At 44.8% G+C, this 22,815-nt stretch overlaps 1 protein-coding gene across 4 annotated transcripts in view; it reads right to left on the reverse strand.

Moving 5' to 3' along the window:
• Positions 1-6,457: 6,457 nt before the first annotated feature.
• LOC138637922 (receptor-interacting serine/threonine-protein kinase 4-like) overlaps positions 6,458-22,815 on the reverse strand; it is an 81,080-nt gene continuing 64,722 nt past the window's right edge. For 2 of the 4 annotated variants that reach the window (XM_069726857.1, XM_069726863.1), the window contains exons 8-11: positions 16,537-16,604; positions 16,325-16,382; positions 8,537-8,825; positions 6,458-7,168 (exon numbers count right to left, since the gene is read on the reverse strand). In XM_069726857.1, the coding sequence (XP_069582958.1) occupies positions 8,569-8,825; positions 16,325-16,382; positions 16,537-16,604 (383 nt within the window). In that variant the 3' untranslated portion in view covers positions 6,458-7,168; positions 8,537-8,568. The remainder of the gene's footprint in view (positions 7,169-8,536; positions 8,826-16,324; positions 16,383-16,536; positions 16,605-22,815) is intronic. The other 2 variants (XM_069726851.1, XM_069726844.1) reach the window with 2 other exon arrangements.

Below are 22,815 nucleotides of genomic sequence, written 5' to 3' on the forward strand. Positions count from 1 at the left end.
CCCCTTTATAAAGACAAGTAATAAAGCAAAATGTTGCACTTGTTCTTTCTTCTGTAATCTATGAAATCCTACAAAAAAAGAGTCACATTATTGGAAATGCAGATATCATATTGCAATGTTTAGTCAGATGACTACCCAGCCTGTATGGTCTGTTTCATTCCAGTCAAAGTTTTATCTCCTTCTTGACACACAGCCTTTTTTCCTTCGACATAGCCATGAGGGTTTGTTTTTTGTGAGGCGAGTCGTAATTTTGCATGTTGCCATCTTCACTATACAGTTATGCTGAGATATATTGACAAAATACAAATGGAGGGTTAGGGTAAAAAAATTGTCTAAGTGCGTGGTTAAATGACTGGGCAACATGTGTCTACAGGTCAGTCTCGTTACTTATCAGTCTTGCAATGTCAGTCTGCGGGAAGTATAGGGATTGGGTTCAGAGGACTGGGGTAAAGCAATTTTATCTCATGAAGCCCACTGCACGCTGTTTAGGACGTCTGGAAGAATGATTGCTCGGAAAAGAAATACCATGAGTCCCATGTCACACCATAAGCAACAAAATATGGTTAACCACAGGAATAGTAGAGCTGTATACTATATGCAATCTGTTTTTGCAGCAAGGAGACAGTTAACCACAGTAATAGCAGAGACATAGGTGCACTTAGGTATCTTGCAGCAGGGATGCAATTAACCACAGGAGCAGTAGAATTGTAGTTTCTGATAGCACCAAGAAAGAAGTAATATATCTCACATGTAAAGCGCCATGGAATAAATGGCGCTATAACAATAAATAATAATATATATATATATATATATATATATATATATATATATATATATATATATTATTAATAGGAAAAAAAGGGAACAGCACAACTTAGGTACTTATCTTCGGGTGCAAGGCCCCAGGCAACCAGTCCAACGATTGCACCAAATTCACAAAGAAAAAAAGAGGCAGTACTCCATAATAAAGTGAAAAAAAGTGGAAGGTTTTAATCGACCCACATAGCCGGGCGACGTTTCAGCTCCATCTGAGCCTTTCTCAAGCATTCTCAAGGCTTGAGAAAGGCTCAGATGGAGCTGAAACGTCGCCCGGCTATGTGGGTCGATTAAAACCTTCCACTTTTTTTCACTTTATTATGGAGTGCTGCCTCTTTTTTTCTATATATATATATATATATATATCACGAGTTTGCAACTTGTGTGACAGGGTCACTGGCACTGTATGTGAGGGGAGATATGAGTTACGCTGATTGCTTTCTTCCGTGATCTGAAAACCATAAGTTTCTCTCCAGCATGCAATGTGCTGAAGGGGTTAACCAGCCATTACAAGGGTCTTGGTTTATGTGAGTAGGTGTAAGAGATGGGCGGGACACCCACTCCCCATATCTCCACCTCAAGGGTGTGGCTGGAGGGTTAAATGTGCAGCCACTGGGTAGCAGAGACCCACATTGATGGGGATTTGAACGGTGCGTCACCCATGTTTTTAGCTGTGGAGCGTAACAGCAATTTTTACAATGTTTTTTCCCCCTACAAGTGACATACTGTTTTTGAACTTGAACCAAAAAAGGGAAATCACATCTGCTCCACAGATCCAGTAATTGGATAATACTTTCATAGTGCGATGCACGGTCCAAGACCATGGGTTGGTTCCCAGGTAAGAAGCAACTGTGTGTAGAAGAGTTCCTTTCCAGCAACCGCAGGGAAGTTATTTATAAAAACATAATTTATAAATTTTCTCTTAACAAATATCAGAAGAAAAATTAAAAAAGAGAAACAGTCGCCTACGCGTTTCGAGCACTAAGGCTCTTAGGCATAGTGCATGACACATGTACACAGAGTGTTTCTCTTATTTATTTTTCTTCTTATGTTTTTTAACTCCTTCATGACCCAGCCTATTTTGACCTTAATGACCTTGCCGTTTTTTGCAATTCTGACCAGTATCCTTTTATGAGGTAATAACTCAGGAACGCTTCACCAGATCCTAGCGGTTCTGAGATTGTTTTTTCGTGACATATTGGGCTTCACGTTAGTAGTAAATTTAGGTCGATAATTTTTTAGTTTATTTGTGGAAAAAATGGAAATTTGGCTAAAATTTTGAAAATTTCGCAATTTTCAAATTTTGATTTTTTATTCTGTTAAACCAGAGAGTTGTGTGACACAAAATAGTTAAAAAATAACATTTCCCACATGTCTACTTTACATCAGCCCAATTTTGGAAAGAACATTTTTTTGCTAGGAAGTTATAAGGGTTAAAATTTGACCATCGATTTCTCATTTTTACAACGAAATCTACAAAACCATTTTTTTTTAGGGACCACCTCAGATTTGAAGTCAGTTTGAGGGGTCTATATGGCTGAAAATACCCAAAGTGACACCATTCTAAAAACTGCACCCCTCAAGGTGCTCAAAACCACATTCAAGAAGTTTATTAACCCTTCAGGTGCTTCACAGCAGCAGAAGCAACATGGAAGGAAAAAATGAACATTTAACTTTTTAGTCACAAAAATGATCTTTAAGCAACAATTTTTTTATTTTCCCAAGGGTAAAAAGAGAAACTGGATGCCAAAAGTTATTGCACAATTTGTCCTGAGTACGCCGATACCCCATATGTGGGGGGAAAACACTGTTTGGGAAGGGAAGGAGTGCCTTTTGACTTTTCCAATTAAAAATTGGCTCCAATCTTTAGCGGACACCATGTCCCATTCGGAGAGCCCCTGTGTGCCTAAACATTGGAGCTCCCCCACAAGTGACCCCATTTTGGAAACTAGACCTCCCATGGAACTAAAACCCCAAGTGCTTCAAAGAAGTTTACAACGCAGAGCCGTGAAAATAAAAAATAATTTTTCTTTCCTCAAAAATTATTTTTTAGCCCGCAATTTTTTTTTCACAAGAGTAACAGCAGAAATTGGACCCCAAAAGTTGTTTTCCAGTTTGTCCTGGGCTGATACCCCATATGTGGGGGGGAACCACTGGTTGGGCACACATCGGGGCTCGGAAGGGAAGTAGTGGCATTTTGGAATGCAGACTTTGATGGAATGGTCTGCGGGCATCATGTTGCGTTTGCAGAGCCCCTGATGTGCCTAAACAGTAGAAACCCCCCCACAAGTGACCCCATTTTGGAAACAAGATCCCCCAAGGAACTTATCTAGATATCTGTTGAGCACTTTGAACCCCCAAGTGCTTCAAAGAAGTTTACAACGCAGAGCCGTGAAAATAAAAAATAATTTTTCTTTCCTCAAAAATGATGTTTTAGCAAGCAATTTTTTATTTTCACAAGGGTAACAGGAGAAATTGGACCCCAATAGTTGTTGCCCAGTTTGTCCTGAGTATGCCGGTACCCCTTATGTGGGAGTAAACCACTGTTTGGGCACACGTCGGGGCTCGGAAGGGAAGTAGTGACTTTTGAAATGCAGACTTTGATGGAATGGTCTGCGGGCGTCACGTTGCGTTTGCAGAGCCCCTGGTGTGCCTAAACAGTAGAAATCCCCAACAAGTGACCCCATTTTGGAAACTAGAACCCCCAAGGAACTTATCTAGATATGTGGTGAGCACTTTGAACCCCCAAGTGCTTCACAGAAGTTTACAACGCAGAGCCGTGAAAATAAAAAATAATTTTTCTTTCCTCAAAAATGATGTTTTAGCAAGCAATTTTTTATTTTCGCAAGGGTAACAGGAGAAATTGGACCCCAATAGTTGTTGCCCAGTTTGTCCTGAGTATGCTGGTACCCCATATGTGGGGGTAAACCACTGTTTGGGCACACGTCGGGGCTCGGAAGGGAGGGAGCACCATTTGACTTTTTGAACGCAAGATTGGCTGGAATCAATGGTGGCGCCATGTTGCGTTTGGAGACCCCTGATGTGCCTAAACAGTGGAAAACCCTCAATTATAACTCTAACCCCAACACACTCCTAACCCTAATCCCAACTCTAGTCATAACCCTAAACACAACTCTAACCCCAACACAACCCTAACCACAACCCTAACCCCAACACACTCCTAACCCTAATCCCAACCCTAACCCAACCCTAACCATAACCCTAACCACAAGCCTAATTTTAACCCTATTTCCAACCCTAACCCTAAGGCTATGTGCCCACGTTGCAGATTCGTGTGAGATTTTTCCGCCCCATTTTTGAAAAATCCGCAGGGATTTTTGTGTTTTACCTGCGGATTTAGGACCAAGAAAGAGAAAGCCCATGCATAAAAATGTGCACACCTGTTCCAAGAATACTGAAAATATATAAATTTATTTATATGAACACCAAAAAGACACAAGAATATAAAACCAATTAAAACCACAATACACCCATCCCCATATAAAGATGTACAAAATAATGCTCTCTAAGTACATGCATGTTAGAGTTGCAATATGCAGGGAAATAATCCAAATTGTACTGTAATAACAATCATGTACACAAAATTCTCCCAGAAAAATATACCAAAACAATAATACAAAAAATATATAAATGTATAATTGTTTGGTATATTTTTCTGGGAGAATTTTGTGTACATGATTGTTATTACAGTACAATTTGGATTATTTCCCTGCATATTGCAACTCTAACATGCATGTACTTGGAGAGCATTATATTGTACATCTTTATATGGGGATGGGTGTATTGTGGTTTTAATTGGTTTTATATTCTTGTGTCTTTTTGGTGTTCATATAAATAAATTTATATATTTTCAGTATTCTTGGAACAGGTGTGCACATTTTTATGCATGGGCTTTCTCTTTCTTTGGTCCTATATTGCATATTCCATGCATTTAGTAGCACCCTGTTTTAATGTTTATTAGAATATATTATATATTACTACATTATAGTGGTGCACCTGATCTCTTTACGATTGATTACCTGCGGATTTACCGCGGATTTCACCTGCGGATTCCTATTGAGGAACAGGTGTAAAACGCTGCGGAATCCGCTCAAAGAATTGACATGCTGTGGAAAATACAACGCAGTGTTTCCGCGCAGTATTTTCCGCACCATGGGCACAGCGGATTTGGTTTTCCATAGGTTTACATGGTACTGTAAACCTGATGGAAAACTGCTACGAATCCGCAGCGGCCAATCTGCTGTGGATCCGCAGCCAAATTCGCACCATGTGCACATAGCCTAATTCTAAGGGTATGTGCACACGCTGTGGAAAACGCTGCGGATCCGCAGCGTTTCCGCAGCAGTTTCCCATGAGTTTACAGTTCAATGTAAACCTATGGGAAACAAAAAACACAGTGCACATGCTGCGGAAAAACTGCGCGGAAACGCAGCGGTTTACATTCCGCAGCATGTCACTTCTTTCTGCTGATTCCGATGCGGTTTTACAGCTGCTCCAATAGAAAATCGCAGTTGTAAAACTGCAGTGAAATCCGCAGAAAAACCACGGTAAATCCACGATAAATCCGCAGCAGTTTTGCACTGCGGATTTATCAAATCCGCTGTGGAAAAATCCACAGAGGACCAGAATAAGTGTGCACATACCGAAACCCTAACCCTAGCCCTAACCCTAGATCTAACCCTAACCCTAGTTCTAACCCTAACCCTAGTGGAAAAATAAAAGTAAATATATTTTCTGTATTTTATTAGTGTCCCTACCTATGGGGGTGATAAAGGGGGGGGGGTTCATTTACTATTTTTTTTTTATTTTGATCACTGTGATAGGTTTTATCACAGTGATCAAAATGTACATGGCAGATTCGGCGGGCGCACTGAGCATGCGCCCGCCATTTTGGAAGATGGCGGCGCCCATGGAACAGACGGACGGACACCGGGAGGCACGGTAAGTATGAGGGGGGGGGGGGATTGGAGCACAGAGGGGGATCGAAGCACGGGGAGGTGGGATCGGAGCACGGGGGGAGCGGACAGGAGGACGGGGGAGCGGACAGGAGGACAGAGGGGAGCGAACCACAGAACGGAGGACTGGGGAGATCGGTGGCGGTGGCAGGGGGCAGATTAGGGTTTCCAGCCATGGCCGATGATTTTGCAGCATCGGCCATGGCTGGATTGTAATATTTCACCACTTTTCATAGGTGAAATATTACAAATTGCTCTGATTGGCTGTTGCACTTTCAACAGCCAATCAGAGAGATCGTAGCCACATGGGGGCAAAGCCACCCCCCTTGGGCTAAAGTACCACTCCCCTGTCCCTGCAGATCGGGTGAAATTGGAGTTAATCCTTTAACCCGATCTGCAGGGACGCGATCCCTCCATGACACCACATAGGCGTCACAGGTCGGATTCGCACCGACTTTCATGACGCCTATGTGGCGTCACAGGTCGGGAAGGGGTTAACAGAAAATTAAGAAATGATGTTTTTATAAATAATTTCTTGCTGGAATCCTCCCCTTCTACACAAATGCTATTTTTGACCATTATCTAGATGCATTATGCATAAGAATGATCATTATCTATCTTCACATTTATATAGTGTGACGTGTAATAAATTGAGGGAGAGTCTGTTAATAATTAAGCATTTTTATTTTTTATAGGCCCAACATATTCCGCAGCACTTTACATTTTATTGGGGACTTGTACAGACAATAAAGACATTACAGAATAAGCATAACTCAGATATGAAAAAGGCGCGAGGGCCCTGCTGCTCGCAAGCTACAATCTATGAACTGTTATCCTTTACCTTTCATGTCATGCTCTATATCCGTAGTGTAGTGTATGTATCCAGCATTTTCACACTCACTGACGTCGCGGCCATAGAGAATAAGCACATACGACGCAGACTCCTCATTACACCTTGGAAACATCAATTGTGCTTGATTTCGAAAGAATACTGCTACACTGCTCTCTTGTGGACAACTCTGTAAGAACAACTTAAACGTACAGTACACATGTACAATGGAGATGTCTGGATAACATTAGGCTTTCTAGTATATTATCCTGATGGAATAATGACATTGTGCAATAGTTTTCAAGAAGACATTTAAAGACTTTATACAGCCTGACTAATCATTTTTTACTGCTCATTCGCTTGCTAAGTAAATGCAAAGTTAAGCACCTTTCTAATAGTCTTCATTAGAAATTTTCTTCCATTTTTCTTACTTCAGAGGGTCTGTAAGTCCTTTTTTAGTTAAATCCTCTGTACAAATGTCACAAATGTGAGAGATCTCCGGCTCAGATCTGACTGCTCTCTACTTGCTCACCCACTCCCTTGTCTGCTGTGAAGAAAGGAGAAAGAATCTAAGAATGTATGTAGACTGCGGAAGAAAGTCAATAGGCAGGAAAGAAAGAAAAAAAAATAAGAGCAGGATAGAAGCTGTACTAATATATGCGAGCATGAGCATGGCAACATCTAGCCTGTATTACTGGGAGGGAAACTCCTAAGAGAAAAAAAATCTAAAACTTAGATCAGGCTGTGAACTACTTCTCAGGGGTCTATAGATGAAGAAAAGAATGAAGATTATAAACTGAAACTGCAATTTTACTAACAAAGTAGCAACCATTAACATGTAAAAATCATTGTTTCCATGTCAAAGGTTTCATTATGCATGATGATGACCTCAAATATACAGCCAATACCATTAGGGTAAGAAGGAACGAGAAGCCTGGCAGTGATGATCCGGCACCATAGAGCCCTGCACAAGCATAAATCCACAGAAGGTTAATTCTCCAAGATGTTGGGAACTACCTGACACATTTGCACCATGGTATTCTTGAAGAAAACAGAATTTAGACCTCTACATAAGAAAAGGTTCTTTACAGTAAGGGTAGTGGAAATATCCTACCTTAAGGAGTAGCAGAAGTAGATACTATAACATTATGAAAAATTATATGATGAAGGTCTAATGTGAGACCAAAACATTATATATTCTTTTGGATTGTTTCCTATAAAACGTTCAGCATCATGAGAGTGCCAGATGTCCTTGTATTATTGTTGCACTCTATTGTGCTAAAGCATGTAAATATGAAATATATGAAATATGAATAGCTGTACAGGCTTCTGAATACAAGAAAAAAATAAGACGCTTTGCACACAATTTGGCCAAGTTATGTCTGCCCATCAACCATCGTCAAGGTGGTCTCAGAAAAGTTAAGCACCTATTCACACTAGCTTGGATGTGCCAGTCAATTTTTTGGTATTTCTATGTTAGCTTTCTGACTGAGCACTCTGCCCTTTACCCTGTGGTGATTTTAATCACAGCAGGTTCCTACTTACCCATAAATGCAGGCATTGCTAAGAGAGGTGTACACATTAACCCAGGAATTCAGACATCAGCCTAAGAGAGGAATTTATACATGTAGGGACTCATCAGTTTTTTTCTGAAACCACATTGACAATGGTTGATAGGCAGACATAACTTGGCCAAATTGTGTGCAAAGCGTTTCATTTTTTTTCTAGTACTCAGAAGCCGTATAGCTATTCATATTTTATATATTTCACACTCTTTAGCACAATAGAGCACAACTTTTTTGTATATTGTATATGGAGGTAGCTGCTCCTAAGTTAGCACCTATTCACACTAGCTTGGATGTGCCAGTCAGTTTTTTGTTATTTGTACTATTGTTATCTGGACTCAGATCCTTACCAAGCAACAAGTCTATTATTTCAGACTGTCCTTCAGATGACATCTTCCTGCAGTGTTCTCATCAATTGTGCATGGAGACGGTTCATGAGCTGAAGAAACTCCATACAGCTTTCCGGTCCCTTGTTCATGATCATGCGTAAAGTGTTTCGGATTTGTCCCTGGACGGAGCCAACTGTTATGAAGTCCAGTTCCTCTTGTGTAATCATACGTTTAGAGAAGAGGACATCTAATACTTCACTCAGATCGGGTTTGGCTTGAACGATCCGAGAAAAACGTGATAGTAGGAAATCTGAGAAAAGAAGAAAATGTGTTATGGGGAGAATCAATAAACATGTAAAGAAAACACATAAGTGGGGTGTAACGCATTTCATGTATGGATAATGCTGAAGATTTCATCACACCCCATACAGTGCAGGCGTGGACTAGCTAGCTCAGATCACAACACTTTAACCTCATAGATGCCCACAATGTAAGAAAAAAGCAGCAAAACATCCGCACCGCTGTTATCCGTTAGACCCTCATAAAAACTCCTTTGCTACGCCACACTGCCGTACACAGCCTAATAAAAAACATCACATACCGGGGTGCTCCTCTTGCAACAGTCCATATAAATCCACGAATAAAGAAAGAAAAAGAAAAGAGCGCACTCACCGGTAGTGAAACGTCAGGTTTATTCGGACAATGACATAAAGAACGCAGGGAGGGTAGTGGATGCACATGGACTACGGCCGTTTCGTGCTCAATGCACTTCAACTGGTCCTACCATGATGGGACCAGTTGAAGTGCATTGAGCACGAAACGGCCGTAGTCCGTGTGCATCCACTACCCTCCCTGCGTTCTTTATGTCATTGTCCGAATAAACCTGACGTTTCACTACCGGTGAGTGCGCTCTTTTCTTTTTCTTTCTTTTTTCGTGAACCTTATAGATGCAGCTGACAATAATGAGAGGCATTTAAGAGGTTAGGAACGGGGGATTGGGCACTACCAACATCCATAAATGTCCCAGATACACACTTGACCGGTATCTGCCATGTTTGTAAACCTATAAAGCGCAGCCTAAAACTCTAAAACTCAGCTACATAGGCAACAACAAAGTAGTGGCCGGAGCTGGAGCCGCCCTCCCCCCCCCCCCCCAGCGGCGTAAGTGGAGGTAAAACATGACCATGGGATGAAGGGAGGGGTTAGGGTTAACTGGTGGGGGGGTAGAAAGAGCGGGAGCTTAAATAGCGATGAAGGGGGTTAGGCCAGGCAGTTCCCGCTCTCTGGGCAGCTTGAGTGCACCTCACCAATGTCCGCTGTCGACAGGATCCTGGAGAGCCTGAGGGCTGCGGCGGCTTCGCACCCTCCCGACTGGCTGGAACAACAGGTGGCGGGCATTATAGGGCCAGGCCCCCGGAACGACTCTCCCCCGATTCAGCTCCCCGGGCCCCCCGTAGGCGTAGGAGCCCCTCTAGGAACCCTCCAGGCCGGGCGCCATCGATTCGCGGTGCCAGTGGGCCCCAGCCTGGGAGGAATCCGGTAGCCAGGAGGGGTCCATCTTCGGCTGCTAGGTCTTCGCCTCGCAGCGTGTTGGGGCGGAGCCTGTGCGAGCCGGGCAGCGTGGAAGGCCTCGTGTGACGGGGGGCCGCGGCGGTGATGTCCCTGCCACGCGGCCTGCCTCAACTTCACCTAGGAGCGGGCAGAGTGGCGGTTACAGAACGGGCGGCCCCGGAGCCCATGTATTGGGGCCGGGCCCATTTGCTGCGGCAGGACTCTCATTTGCACCGAGAGTGCAGGACGTTATGGCGGTCTCATCAGGGCCTGATGGTGGCTCCGCATCTACGTCGGTGCAGCCGTTTGGTGGGCGGCTGGCACCAGATACTTCATCATCAACTGCTGGAGTGTCGCACGGATTGCAGCTGGATTCAAGCTAAGAGCCTTTCTGGTCATCCCCCTCAGATGGATCATTTTCCACGGGACGGAGTTGTCAGGACCCTGGTACTCTGGCTGGAGGGATCACAGTTCCTTCGCAGCCTGGTGAGTGTGCGTCTTTGTCTTTGTTATCTGCTCAATTGTTATCCCCTCCAGTGGTTCAGGGGCTGCAAGGGGATGCGGGGTCTGTTTATGGGGCCGTGGTCCCGAGTGTGGGGGATACGGGGGGTGTAGGTGCGGTATTAGCAAATGTTAGGGATTTATTGGTGAGGCTGGAGAGTGGTATGAATTATCAGAGGCACTTGGCAGCCTGGATTGGTGCTGGCGGGCGGGGGGGGGGGGGGTATTGGTGCGAGGTAAGTGGTGGTTAGCCCTGTGGCTCCTGTTTCGGTTTCAGTTCAGACGGAGAAAGAAAAAGAATGTCACATTCACTTGGATGATAGGGCGCATGGGGAGGTATATGTCTGTTTTGAGGGCCCGTTGAGGGCGCACCTTAAAAAAGAGGTGAAGGAAAAAATTGTAAAAGACGAGTATGTGGAGATTTTTTCGTTGCTTCCCCTGGAGAAATTTAACCTGGATAAGGGGAAGAAGGAGGACATCAAGAAGGAGGAGGAGGAAAAGCGCAGATGGCGTCTAATTCCTCAGACTTTTGTCAATTGGCTGCAAGCTTTTGCTATATTGGCTAGTGTGATTGGTGAGAAGGCGCTGGAGAATTGTTCGGGCCTGTTCTGCTATATGGACTCTATTGGGGAAGCTCATAGAGTGTATGGGGGGCAGGCGTGGTTGAGGTACGACGAACAATTTCGGCAGCGGAAAGCGATTCGTCCGACATTGCGTTGGGACCAAAAGAACATAGGGCTTTGGCTATGGGTGATGGCGCAGTATAAATTTGGTCATTCCTTTCAGGGGGGGACCGGATCTTCCGGTCAGGGTAGTCAGTCCAGCAATACGGGGGAGTCAGGTCAGTCTAGTCAGTCAGGGGGGCACAAAGCGGGTTTGTGTTGGCAATACAATGATGGACAGTGTAAGTTCGGGGTTAACTGCAAGTTTAAGCACTTGTGCTCCCATTGCAGTGGCTCCTCACACGGGGCCTCAAAATGCTTTAAGAAAGCTAAGTCGAAGTCAGGGGCAGGGAATTCCCATGGGGGTGACGCCGGTGAGTCTGGAAAGGATGGCCCCCTATCTAAGTAGATATCCAAAGAGAGAGGGGGCGGATTTGTTATTCAGGGGTTTTCAGGTTGGTTTTGTTATCTCGGCCCCGTCGTTTGAGGTGCCTCAGGTCATTAAGAACCTTCGGTCAGCTTTGGTGCATAGGGAGATTGTTTCGGAAAAGGTGAATAAGGAGGTGGCTTTGGGGAGGATGTCCGGCCCGTTTTTGTCTCCTCCATTTGAGGATCTGGTAGTCTCTCCCCTAGGTGTGGTGCCCAAGAAGGAGGTGGGCAAGTTTCGTTTGATTCACCACCTGTCTTATGCTCGCGGGTTATCTGTTAACGACGGTATTGCTCCGCAGCTTTGCTCAGTGGTATATGCGTCATTTGATGAGGCCATCGGGTGGGTTTGCAAGTTTGGAAAGGGGGCTCTGTTGGCGAAAACGGATATTGAGGTGGCATTCCGGTTGCTGCCAGTTCATCCAGATAGTATTAGACTTCTCGGTTGTTTTTGGGAGGGGGGTTTCTTCGTGGATAGATGTTTGCCCATGGGTTGCTCTTTATCGTGTGCTTTGTTTGAAACTTCAGTTCGTTTTTAGAATGGGCAATTAAGGACGTTTCGGATTGTGATTCGGTGATACACTACCTGGACGATTTTTTGTGTGTGGGCCCGGCTGGGTCTGATCGTTGCAGTAGGCTTTTGAAGGCGGTTGAATGGGTGGCGGAGCAGTTTGGGGTTCCGTTGGCCCCTGGGAAAACGGAAGGCCCGTGCACGTGTTTGAGTTTTTTGGGCATTGTCATAGATAATGTGGCTTGGGAGTTCCGGCTGCCTGTGGAGAAGATAGAGGGATTGTGTGAGGATTTGGCTCGGGCGCGTCGTGTGAAGAAACTGACATTGCGGGATCTGCAATCATTGCTGGGGAAACTCAATTTTGCTTGTAGGGTGATGCCGATGGGGAGAGTTTTCTCCAGGAGGTTGGCGAGTGCCACGGCTAGAGTCCGCGCTCTGCATCATTTTGTTCGGTTGTCAGCCGATTTAAAGGAGGATTTGGAGGTTTGGAGCACTTTTTTTGAAACTTACAATTGCCGTTCGTTGATGATGGAGGAGGTAGTGGGTAACGAGTCGTTGGATTTGTTCACGGATGCAGCTGGCAGCAGTGGTTTTGGAGCGTACTTCAGAGGGCAGTGGTGTGCGGCACCCTGGCCTGAGGAATGGTTTTCGGCGGGGTTGGTGCGTAATGTCACGTTATTGGAACTATTTCCGATTTTGGTGGCAGTCCATTTGTGGAAACATGAATATTGTAACAGGCGCATTCGTTTCAACTGTGATAATGTGGGGGTGGTTTGTGCAGTGAATGGTCTCACAGCATCGTCACCTCCGGTTGTGAGGGTTCTGCGACAGCTGGTTCTTCGTTGTTTGGAATTGAATTCACAGGTTACAGCGACTCATGTGCCTTGGGTGTGTAATTCAATAGCTGACTCTCTTTCTCGTTTTCAGTTCGACCGTTCTCGGTCCTTGGCTCCGGAAGCAGAGATCTGCGGTTTGGAATGCCCGGCGGAACTTTGGCTTGTGGTATCCGGGATGCAGAAGATCTGATAAGGTCGTCGTTGGCTCCCAAAACATGGGAGGCTTATCAGGTGGCTTGGCTGTCATGGGAAAGGGAGTTGTCGTCTTACCCTGGTGTGGGTGATTTCGATCTGCAAGTTGGTGTCCAAAGTGTCGCGTTTGTTAGCTGCTCTGGCTTTTGGTTTTAAACTAAGGGGACAGTGGGATTTGTCTAAAGTGTTTTTGGTAAAGCAGGCAGTTAAAGGTTTCCGTAGACAGTATAGTCGTTTGGATTCACGGCGTCCCGTGTCTTTCGTGATGTTGGAGCGGTTAGGCGAAGTGTTGGGAGATTGTTGTGAGTCGGATTTTGAACACTGTTTGTTTAGACTGGCGTTTTCTTTTGCCTTTTTCGGCGCAATGAGAATTGGGAAGTTGGTGTCTCCCAGCAAGAGAGTGGCGGGGGGAATTTTGGCGCGCGATGTATTTTTGTCCGACGGGCGTGTGGAGTTTTGGTTATGTCGCTCTAAGACGGACCAGCTAGGTCAAGGTAGGAAGGTTGTGCTCGGTCCGGTCGCTGGGTTGAGAATGTGCCCAGTCGATTGTTTGAGAGGTTTTTGGGGGCGGGTTCCTTCCAGAGCGGGTTCGTTACTTTGCCACGTGGATGGTTCCTCGCTGTTGCGATATCAGTTTCATATGGTTTTCAAAAGGGCGATTAGAGCCTTAGGTTTGGATGATTCTCGTTTCGCTCCTCATTCGTTTCGTATTGGGGCAGCGACTGCTGCTGCTGAGGGTGGTTTGGATTCCGAGGTTATCAAGCGTATTGGTAGATGGAAGTCTAACAGATATCGCAGTTACGTTAGGTGATGATGGGAGGGTTATCCGGGTGCCTGGTGGCATCAGTTGTTTGTGGTTTGGATCTCTTTAGCAGTGGTTTAACTGCATGTGTTTGTATTTTTCAGATTCCCTGCCACTGCTTGTGTGGATTTTCGGTCATTCCTATGTCCATTGGGGAGCCCTGAGAGCGGACGTGCGGTTGGAGGGTAGACAACTGGGCTTCGATCGGTCGATGGCGGTGGTCCGATGGATTGGCTTTAGGGGCATGGCCTGGAGCAGGGTTCTGAAGGAAATTCACAATGCGGTCATTTTGGATAAGTCACCAGATATTTTGGTGTTGCATGTGGGGGGTAATGACTTGGGGGTGAGACCCTTTAGAGAGTTAATTAGGGATATAAAACAAGATTTGCTATGGTTATGGCTTTTATATCCGGGTCTGGCAGTGGTTTGGTCCGAGGAAGCGCTGGCGGAATATGCGGTCTTTGGACAAGCTTAATAAAGCGAGGATCAAGGTAAACAGAGCGGTGTCTGCTTTTGTTGTTCGGAATGGTGGAGTTGCCGTACGGCATTTTGAATTGGAGAAAGGTGAGGGGGCCTTTTGGCTGGTCGATAGGGTGCACCTAAATGCGGTGGGAGTGGATTTCTGGGCACTTGGGCTGCAGGAAGGTGTTGAGAAGGCCATAGCGTTTCATTTTGGTGGGGTCTCGGGCCTTTGAGGTATTCAAAGTCCCTCGTTGTGGTGGCTGGGGGGAGTCCTTGGAGTTGGTGGAAATTGGGTTGGCTGATGGCTCTTCTGTAATTAGAGGTCAATTGGTTTTGGATCTGGTGACTGGGGTGGGGGTTCCGGCAGTGGTGGTCGGTTCCCCTGGATTTTAGCGTGAACAGTGAACCCGCTGGGGTTTTTTGGTGCTCTCGAGCCAGTGTGGTAACGGCTGGGAGTAATTTGGTTTTTGATAAGTCACGCTATGCTGTGTGGATCACCAGATTCTTGGGAGCTCCAAGGACTCCTCCACAGTTTTAATTGTTGGTGGTTTTATATAGTTCAATGTTTGTTGTTTATGTTAAATAAATAAAAGGCTGCTGTGGCCGATACTATTCCAAAAGAATCTGTTGTATGCGTTTTATTGGTGGTTAACGGGTTTGCACTTTGAGGTATGTGCAATGATGGGTGGGGGTGGGGTGGGTTCCCCTTACCCCAATCGCTCGACATTACCAGGGTCAAGTAGTGACCGGAGCTGGAGCCGCCCTCTCCCCCCAGGGGCGTAAGTGGAGATAAAACATGACCATGGGATGGAGGGAGGGGTTGGGGTTAACTGGTGGGGGGTTAGAAAGAGCGGTAGCTTAAATAGAGGTGAGGGGGTGGGGCCAGGCAGATCCTGCTCTCTGGGCAGCTTGAGTCCCGCCCTCCCGCCCTATTTGTTTACGGTTATTTACGGGTGGTATGTTATTTTGATGGGGTACTATTTAATTTTGTTAACAAGGGTCATTGTGGCCGTGGTGGCTGGGGGAGTCCTTGGAGTTGGTGGAAATTGGGTTGGGGGAGCCATTGGCTGATGGCTCCTCTGTATTTAGAGGTCAATTGGTTTTGGATCTGGTGACTGGGGTGGGGGTTCCGGCAGGGGTGGTCGGTTCGCCTGGATTTTAGCGTGAACAGTGAACCCGCTGGGGTTTTTTGGTGCTCCTGAGCCAGTGTGGTAATGGCTGGGAGTAATTTGATTTTTGATAAGTCACGCTATGCTGTGTGGATCACCAGATTCTTGGGAGCTCCAAGGACTCCTTCACAGTTTTAATTGTTGGTGGTTTTATATATTTCAATGTTTGTTGTTTATGTTAAATAAATAAAAGGCTGCTGTGGCCGATACTATTCCAAAAGAATCTGTTGTATGCGTTTTATTGGTGGTTAACGGGTTTGCACTTTGAGGTATGTGCAATGATGGGTGGGGGTGGGGTGGGTTCCCCTTACCCCAATCGCTCGACATTACCAGGGTCATGTAATTACCTGACAAAACTAATAACGAAAAGCAAACACATAACAAATATTAAAAAAATACAAGAATAAAAAAATAGATTTATTTGGTATAGTAGTGCGTGCAAGTATCCAAACCAATAAAATATTAAAATATTTATCCAGCGTTGAACAGGAATAAAAAATCAAATGGCAGTTTTGCTGTTCTTTGGTAATGACATGTCCCCATTAAAAATGGAAAGAATGAGATTAAAAAATTGTATGTACTCCAAAATGGCGCCAATAAAAACTACAGCTCGCATCGCAAAATAAAAACCCTTGTACAAGACTATCCACAGAAACTATGAAAAGCCGCACAAAAAAACATGGAACAAAACGCCTACCTTCTGCATCCACAATGTCCTGAGTGGTGGATTCAGGGGTAACAGAGCTGGCAGGGACCTGAAAAAAAATCACAATAATCAGATGCATTAACTATAATATATTTGTCCATTTAAACATTTACTTAATAGTTGCAAATACAATTAATTCAGATGTAGCAGTCGTCATGTTGACGGCTGCCGCACAAAGCACGTGTAACAAACATCACACTCACCTGTGCTTCTACATTTTCAGCTTGCATAAAAATTTCTCTGAAGATACTTATGTTGATGGAATTGGTATCTGGAGAAAAATTCAAGAAGTTAGATATAGGTTATCTTTGACTAGAAATGAGCAAATATTTAACCCCTTTACCCCCAAGGGTGGTTTGCACGTTAATGAGCGGGCCAATTATTACAATTCTGACCACTGTCCCTTTATGAGGTTATAACTCTAGAAATTTTAAATGGATCCTGGTGATTCTGACAATGTTTTCTCGTGACATATTGTACTTCATGCTAGTGGTAAAATTTCTTTGATATGATTTGCGTTTATTTGTGAAAAAAAATGGAAATTTGCCAAAACTTTTAAAAATTTCACAATTTTCCAAATTTGAATTGTCATGCCCTTAAATCATAGAGATATGTCATAATAATAATTAACATTTCCCCACATCACATTTGAAGTAACTTTGAGGGGTCTATATGACAGAAAATACCCAAAAGTGACACCATTGCAAAAACTGCACCCCTCAAAGTGCTCAAAACCGCATTCAAGAAGTTTATTAACACTTCAGGTGCTTCACAGTAATTTTTGTAATGTTTTAAAAAAAAATAACATTTAACTTTTTTTCACAAAAAATGTAATTCAGATCCAATTTTTTTTATTTTACCAAGGGTAACAGGAGAAATTGGGCCCCAAAAGTTGTTGTGCAATTTGTCCTGAGCACGATGATACCCCATATGTGGGGGTAAACCACTGTTTGCGTGCATGGCAGAGCTCGGAAGGGAAGGAACGCCGTTTGACTTTTCAATGCAAAATTGACTGGAATTGAGAAAGGACGCCATGTCGCGTTTGGAGAGCCCCTGATGTGCCTAAACATTGAAACTCCCCACACGTGACACCATTTTGGAAACTAGTAGACCCCCTAAGGAACTTATCTAGATGTGTGATGACCATTTTGAACCACCAAGTGCCTCACAGAAGTTTATAACGTAGAAAATAAAAAATCATATTTTTTCCACAAAAATGATCTTTTTGCCCCCAATTTTAATTTTATTTTTCCAAGGGGAACAAGAGAATTCAGATGCCAAAAGTTCTGCAATTTTTTTTTGAGTATGCTAATACGCCATATGTAGGGGAATACTACATTTGAGACACAGTGCAAAGCTCAGAAGGGAAGAGGCGCCATATTGGAGTTCAGATTTTGCTGGAATGGTTTGAGGGTGCCATGTCACATTGGCAGAACCCCTGAGATGCCAGAACAACAGAAACTCCCCATATGTGAACTCATTTTACAAACTACACTCTTCAATTAATTCATCTAGGAGTGCAGTGATTATATTAATACAACATGTGCCTCAAAGAATTTTATATCTCTGAGCAATGAAGAAAGAATAAATTACATTTTTATCACTAAAATGTTGTTTTAGCCCCAAGTTTTTAATTTTTCTAAGGGCTAAAAGGAATTTTTTTTATAACAAACTGAGGTCAATTTTTTCCTTAGTGCGCCAATACCCTACATGTAATCGGGAAATATTTTTCAGGCACAGTGCAAAGCTCAGAAGGCAAGGAGTACCAGATTTTACGGTTATGGTTTGCAGGTGCCATGACCCACTGGGAGAGCACATGAGGTGCCAGAACAGCAGAACTACACCACTCAACAAATATATCTAGGGGTCATATTGACACCATGCGTGTGTCACAGAATTTTATACCATTGGGAAGTGAAGACAAAATAATTCCATTTTTACCACCAACATTTTGTTTTAGCCAAAGATTTTACATTTTCACACAAAAAGTAGTAAAAAAGGAACCAAAATTTGTCCCACAATTTCTACTGAATGTCGCAATACCCCATATGTGGCTGTACAGTACTACTTAGCCATACAGAGAGACTCGGGAGGAGCGGAGCACTATTTGCCTATTCAAGTGAATGGGTCTGTGCACATATCAGTGCACACGTGTAACACACATGGATGTCATCTGTGTGACACGCATCGGCACCGGGGATGTTCTGTCTTCCTCCACGTAGGATGCTGTGTGGATTCCAACATACGGCTAAACCTTCATCCACATCCCAGTAAACAGACTGTGTTGATGCTTAAGTCTTATTTATTAGGGTGATGATAACCAAAACTATAACGTTGAACAACAATGGTGGACAGTATTCATAGTAGATGATCGAATAGTGAATGATGTTGATGTACAAAGTGGATGTTCAGTGAATAATCATAGTGGATGACTGATCATAGTGGATGACTGATCATAGTGGATGACTGGTGAAAAACTGTAAAGAATAACAGCATTTCAGTATATGCACATACAGGGTGCAATCACATAAATAACTGGGACATTACAGCAAGAATTATACAGAGTGCATTACACAGTAATTCTAACAGCACTGCCCTATTCTATACAAGAATGCATCTATCTACATGCAGAGTACACCTGAACCTAACTGCAAGCTGCAACGGACATCTGCCTAACTATATCTGACTATAGGAGCTGCATAAGGCTTAAATACTAACACAAACATAAGATGCATTAAACCTTTATAAACGTACCGAGATCCGTTAGGACAGGGGTAAGAAAGTAAGCGAGACAGGAGCACGTGTGCCTCTCTGCAGATCTCAGGAAAAATGGCTACTGAAGCTTGTCTTCACAAGAAGAATGTGGGCGGAACTAACCCATAAGACATTGCTCTTAGGAGGGAAAGGTTGGTAAACAACATGAAAAGTAGGCAACTGATGACCTCCAGTGGCCACAACTTGAATAACATGATAATTAACTCTTTGCACATTAAGATGGTCAGAACACTCCCCGCTTGGCGTCAACAGATGCCACAATTAGGTTCTTTTGGGGAAAATAATAATACAAGCTCGGTAACGGGTCTGAGGAACAGTTTGTTTTCTCCAAGCTTGCACACTCTGACCTCTACTTTCCGCACTTTCCCATCTTTACTGGGCAGGGTCTTAATGACTAGGCCGAGTGGCCACTCGTTCCGATGTGACTGACTGTCTTTGATGAGTACAACATCGCCAGATTGAATGTTTGGGCGGTCTTTCTGCCACTTTGTCCTGCTTTGCAGAGTGGAGAGATACTGTTTCCTCCATCTATTCCAGAAGACGTTGGACACGCTTTGTACCTGCCTCCATTGTCGTCTGTAGAGGTCTTTGTCATTGAATTCTCCGAGTGGAGCTTTCGGGACACAGGTTTTCTGTGTGAGTAACATTGCAGGAGTAAGGATGGATGGATCTCCAGAATCACTAGAAAGTGCTGTCAGTGGCCTGGCATTCATGATGGCTGAGACCTCTGCCAAGAACGTGGATAAACTCTCTTGTGTAAGTCTGGTGTTAGCTTGCAAGAAGATAGTCTAATATTCTGCGTGCTATCCCTATCATCCTTTCCCACGCACCTCCCATGTGCGAAGAGTGTGGTGGATTGAAGGTCCAGGTACATCCTTGCTCACCTAGATACCTTTCCACATTATCAATGTCCAGATTGGAAGGGATTTGGAGTTCCCTTGCCGCTCCGACGAAATTCGTACCTCGGTCAGAACGAATATGCTTCACAGGTCCTCTGATTGCGATGAAGCGTCGAAGTGCGTTTATAAAACTTGATGTGTCCATCGATTCGATTACTTCGATATGAACGGCTCTGACGGACAGACACGTGAATAGAACCGCCCAACACTTTGCTTCCGTAAGTATTTTTCTAGTCCGTCGTGTAGCCACAGACCAAGGACCGAATACATCTAGTCCAACGTTGGTGAAGGGAGGTTCAGAACTGAGTCTGTCGGGTGGAAGATTGGCCATCTTCGGATTTTGGAATGTGCCCCGGAGTTTGCGACACGTAACACAGTCGAAGATGAGTTTGCTCACTCTTCTCTTAGCTCCAACTATCCATAGTCCAGCTGCCCTTAGGTTTCCTTCAGTGAACAAACGGCCTTGGTGTCTCACCAAGACATGATGGTGTTGAATCAGCAGGGTTGTTACGTGATGATGTCCAGGAATTATCACCGGGTGCTTCTCTGAAACTTCTACCTCAGCTTCTTGAAGACGACCACCGACTCTCAGCAGCCCTTCTTGATCGACAATCGGATCGAGCTTCCTCAGCCCACTGACCTCAGGAATGGGTTGTCCCTTGTTGAGGTTGTCTATTTCTCTGCCATAGGTTTCTCTTTGTACGGCACGAAGTATCATAACCTTGGCTCTTTCCAGGTCGGGAGCAGTAAACGCAAGCCTGCAGTGATGCCAACCTTTACAACGTCTCTGGCTATCAGGTAGTGCTGACTTGTAGGACTGGGTTACATGAAATAGACAAGCTATAGCTCGAACAAGTGACTTCCATGTGGAGAACCTGCTGAACCGGTGAGATTCGAGGTGGCAGCTTGAAATCTCTGTATGTAGAGCAGACACTTGAGGTCGGATCTCTTCGTCTGTGTCTGGACCCACTAGTTTGAAAGTTTCAGGCCTGCTGATGTGGGACATCGAACGGTACAAAGAGGTAGGACCTGTGAACCATGAAGTGTCCTTCAGATGACTGGGTGCAACGGATCTAGTCGCGTGGTCCGCAGGATTGTGATGAGTAGGTACGTAGTGCCACTGATTAGGGTCGGTGGATCTTCTTACCCGAAGTACCCGGTTGCTGACGTAGACGTAGAAGCGTCGTGTCTCGTTACAGATGTACCCCAGTACCACCTTGCTATCGGTGTAGAACTCTGCATCCCCGATCTTCAGGCCCATCGCATCCGAGACCAGCTCAGCCAACTCAACTGCGAGGACAGCAGCACAAAGTTCCAGTCTGGGTATCGTGTGTTCACGAAGTCGCGCCAATTTCGTCCGGCTCATAACGAACCCGATATGGCATTGTCCGCTTACGTCTGTGGATTTGAGGTACGCTACTGCTGCAATCGCTTTGACTGATGCATCACAGAAAATACAAAGTGTTTGCGTTTTGACCTCTGTGGATGGCACAGGAGCATACGGTCGTTTCACATGAAGGTTGGTCAGGGCTTCAAGAGACTTCCTCCACTCTGCCCACAGGTCAGCCTTTCCCGCTGGAAGTGGATCATCCCAATCAGTAGTGTCTTGGGTGAAGTCCCTGAGCATCAGCTTTCCTTGGATGGTTACTGGAGCTACGAACCCCAAGGGGTCGTATAAACTATTCACGAAGGAAAGAACTCCTCTGCGCGTGAAGGGTTTCTCATCCTTGCTGATCTGAAAGGTGAAGGTATCTGTCTTCAGGTCCCACAGCAATCCAAGGCTCCGCTGCATAGGAAGGGGGTCGATGCTGAGGTCTAAATCCTTTAGATCGCTGGAATAGTCTTCAGAGGGAAAGGCCTCCATCAACTCTCGGCTGTTGGAAGAAATCTTGTGTAACCTTAGGTTAGACTGAGCGAGCATGTCACAAGTCCTCTTTAGTAGACTGATTGCGGCCTCACTTGTCGGTGTGGACTTCAAACAGTCATTCACGTAAAAATCCTTTTCCACAAAGGACCTGACGTCCGAGCCATACTCTTCTTCACCCTTTTTGGCAGAATGTCGGAGGCCGTAGATTGCGACCGCTGGGGAAGGACTGTTCCCAAAGATGTGTACCCGCATCCGGTACTCTGCGATGTCTTCGTCCGGGTTGTCACGGTACCAGAAGAACCTCAGGTAGTTTCTGTGTTCCTCTTTGACGAGAAAACAGTGGAACATCTGTTGTATGTCGGCCATAAATGCCACTGAATCTCTACGGAAACAGAGTAATACTTCCAGAAGTCTATTGTTGAGGTCTGGACATCATTCAATGACACGTCTTCGCATTTGGCACTTGAGTCGAATACCACTCTAATTTGACCTGGCTTCTTAGGATGGTACACTCCGAAGATGGGCAGGTACCAACACTCCTCTCCGTGTCGAAGTGCAGGTGCAATCTCTGCGTGGTTGTTCTGGAATATCTTTCCCATGAAGGTAAAGAAATGTTCCTTCGTCTCAGGTGACTTCTGAAGCTTGTGTCTTAGGGAGATGAATCTGCTGTAGACCAATTCCTTGTTGTTGGGTAGGCGTCTCCTCTGAGGTCGAAATGGTAGAGGTGCGACCCAACTATTCGCAGTATCCTTGACTATTTGTTTGTCCATGATGTCCAGGAATATCTTGTCTTCTATAGACATCGCTACCTTGTTGTCTTCCTTCGTCCTGTGGAAGACTGTACATCCTATGTGGTCTTGTTCACCTTCACAGGCGTGGTCGTCGTTGATAGGAACTGAGAAAGGGCAAGGTAGGGGAGTGCTGCTCGGTAGTTCCTTTAC

Source organism: Ranitomeya imitator, chromosome 1 (genome assembly GCF_032444005.1).
Source record: "Ranitomeya imitator isolate aRanImi1 chromosome 1, aRanImi1.pri, whole genome shotgun sequence".
Taxonomy (NCBI): Eukaryota; Metazoa; Chordata; class Amphibia; order Anura; family Dendrobatidae; genus Ranitomeya; species Ranitomeya imitator.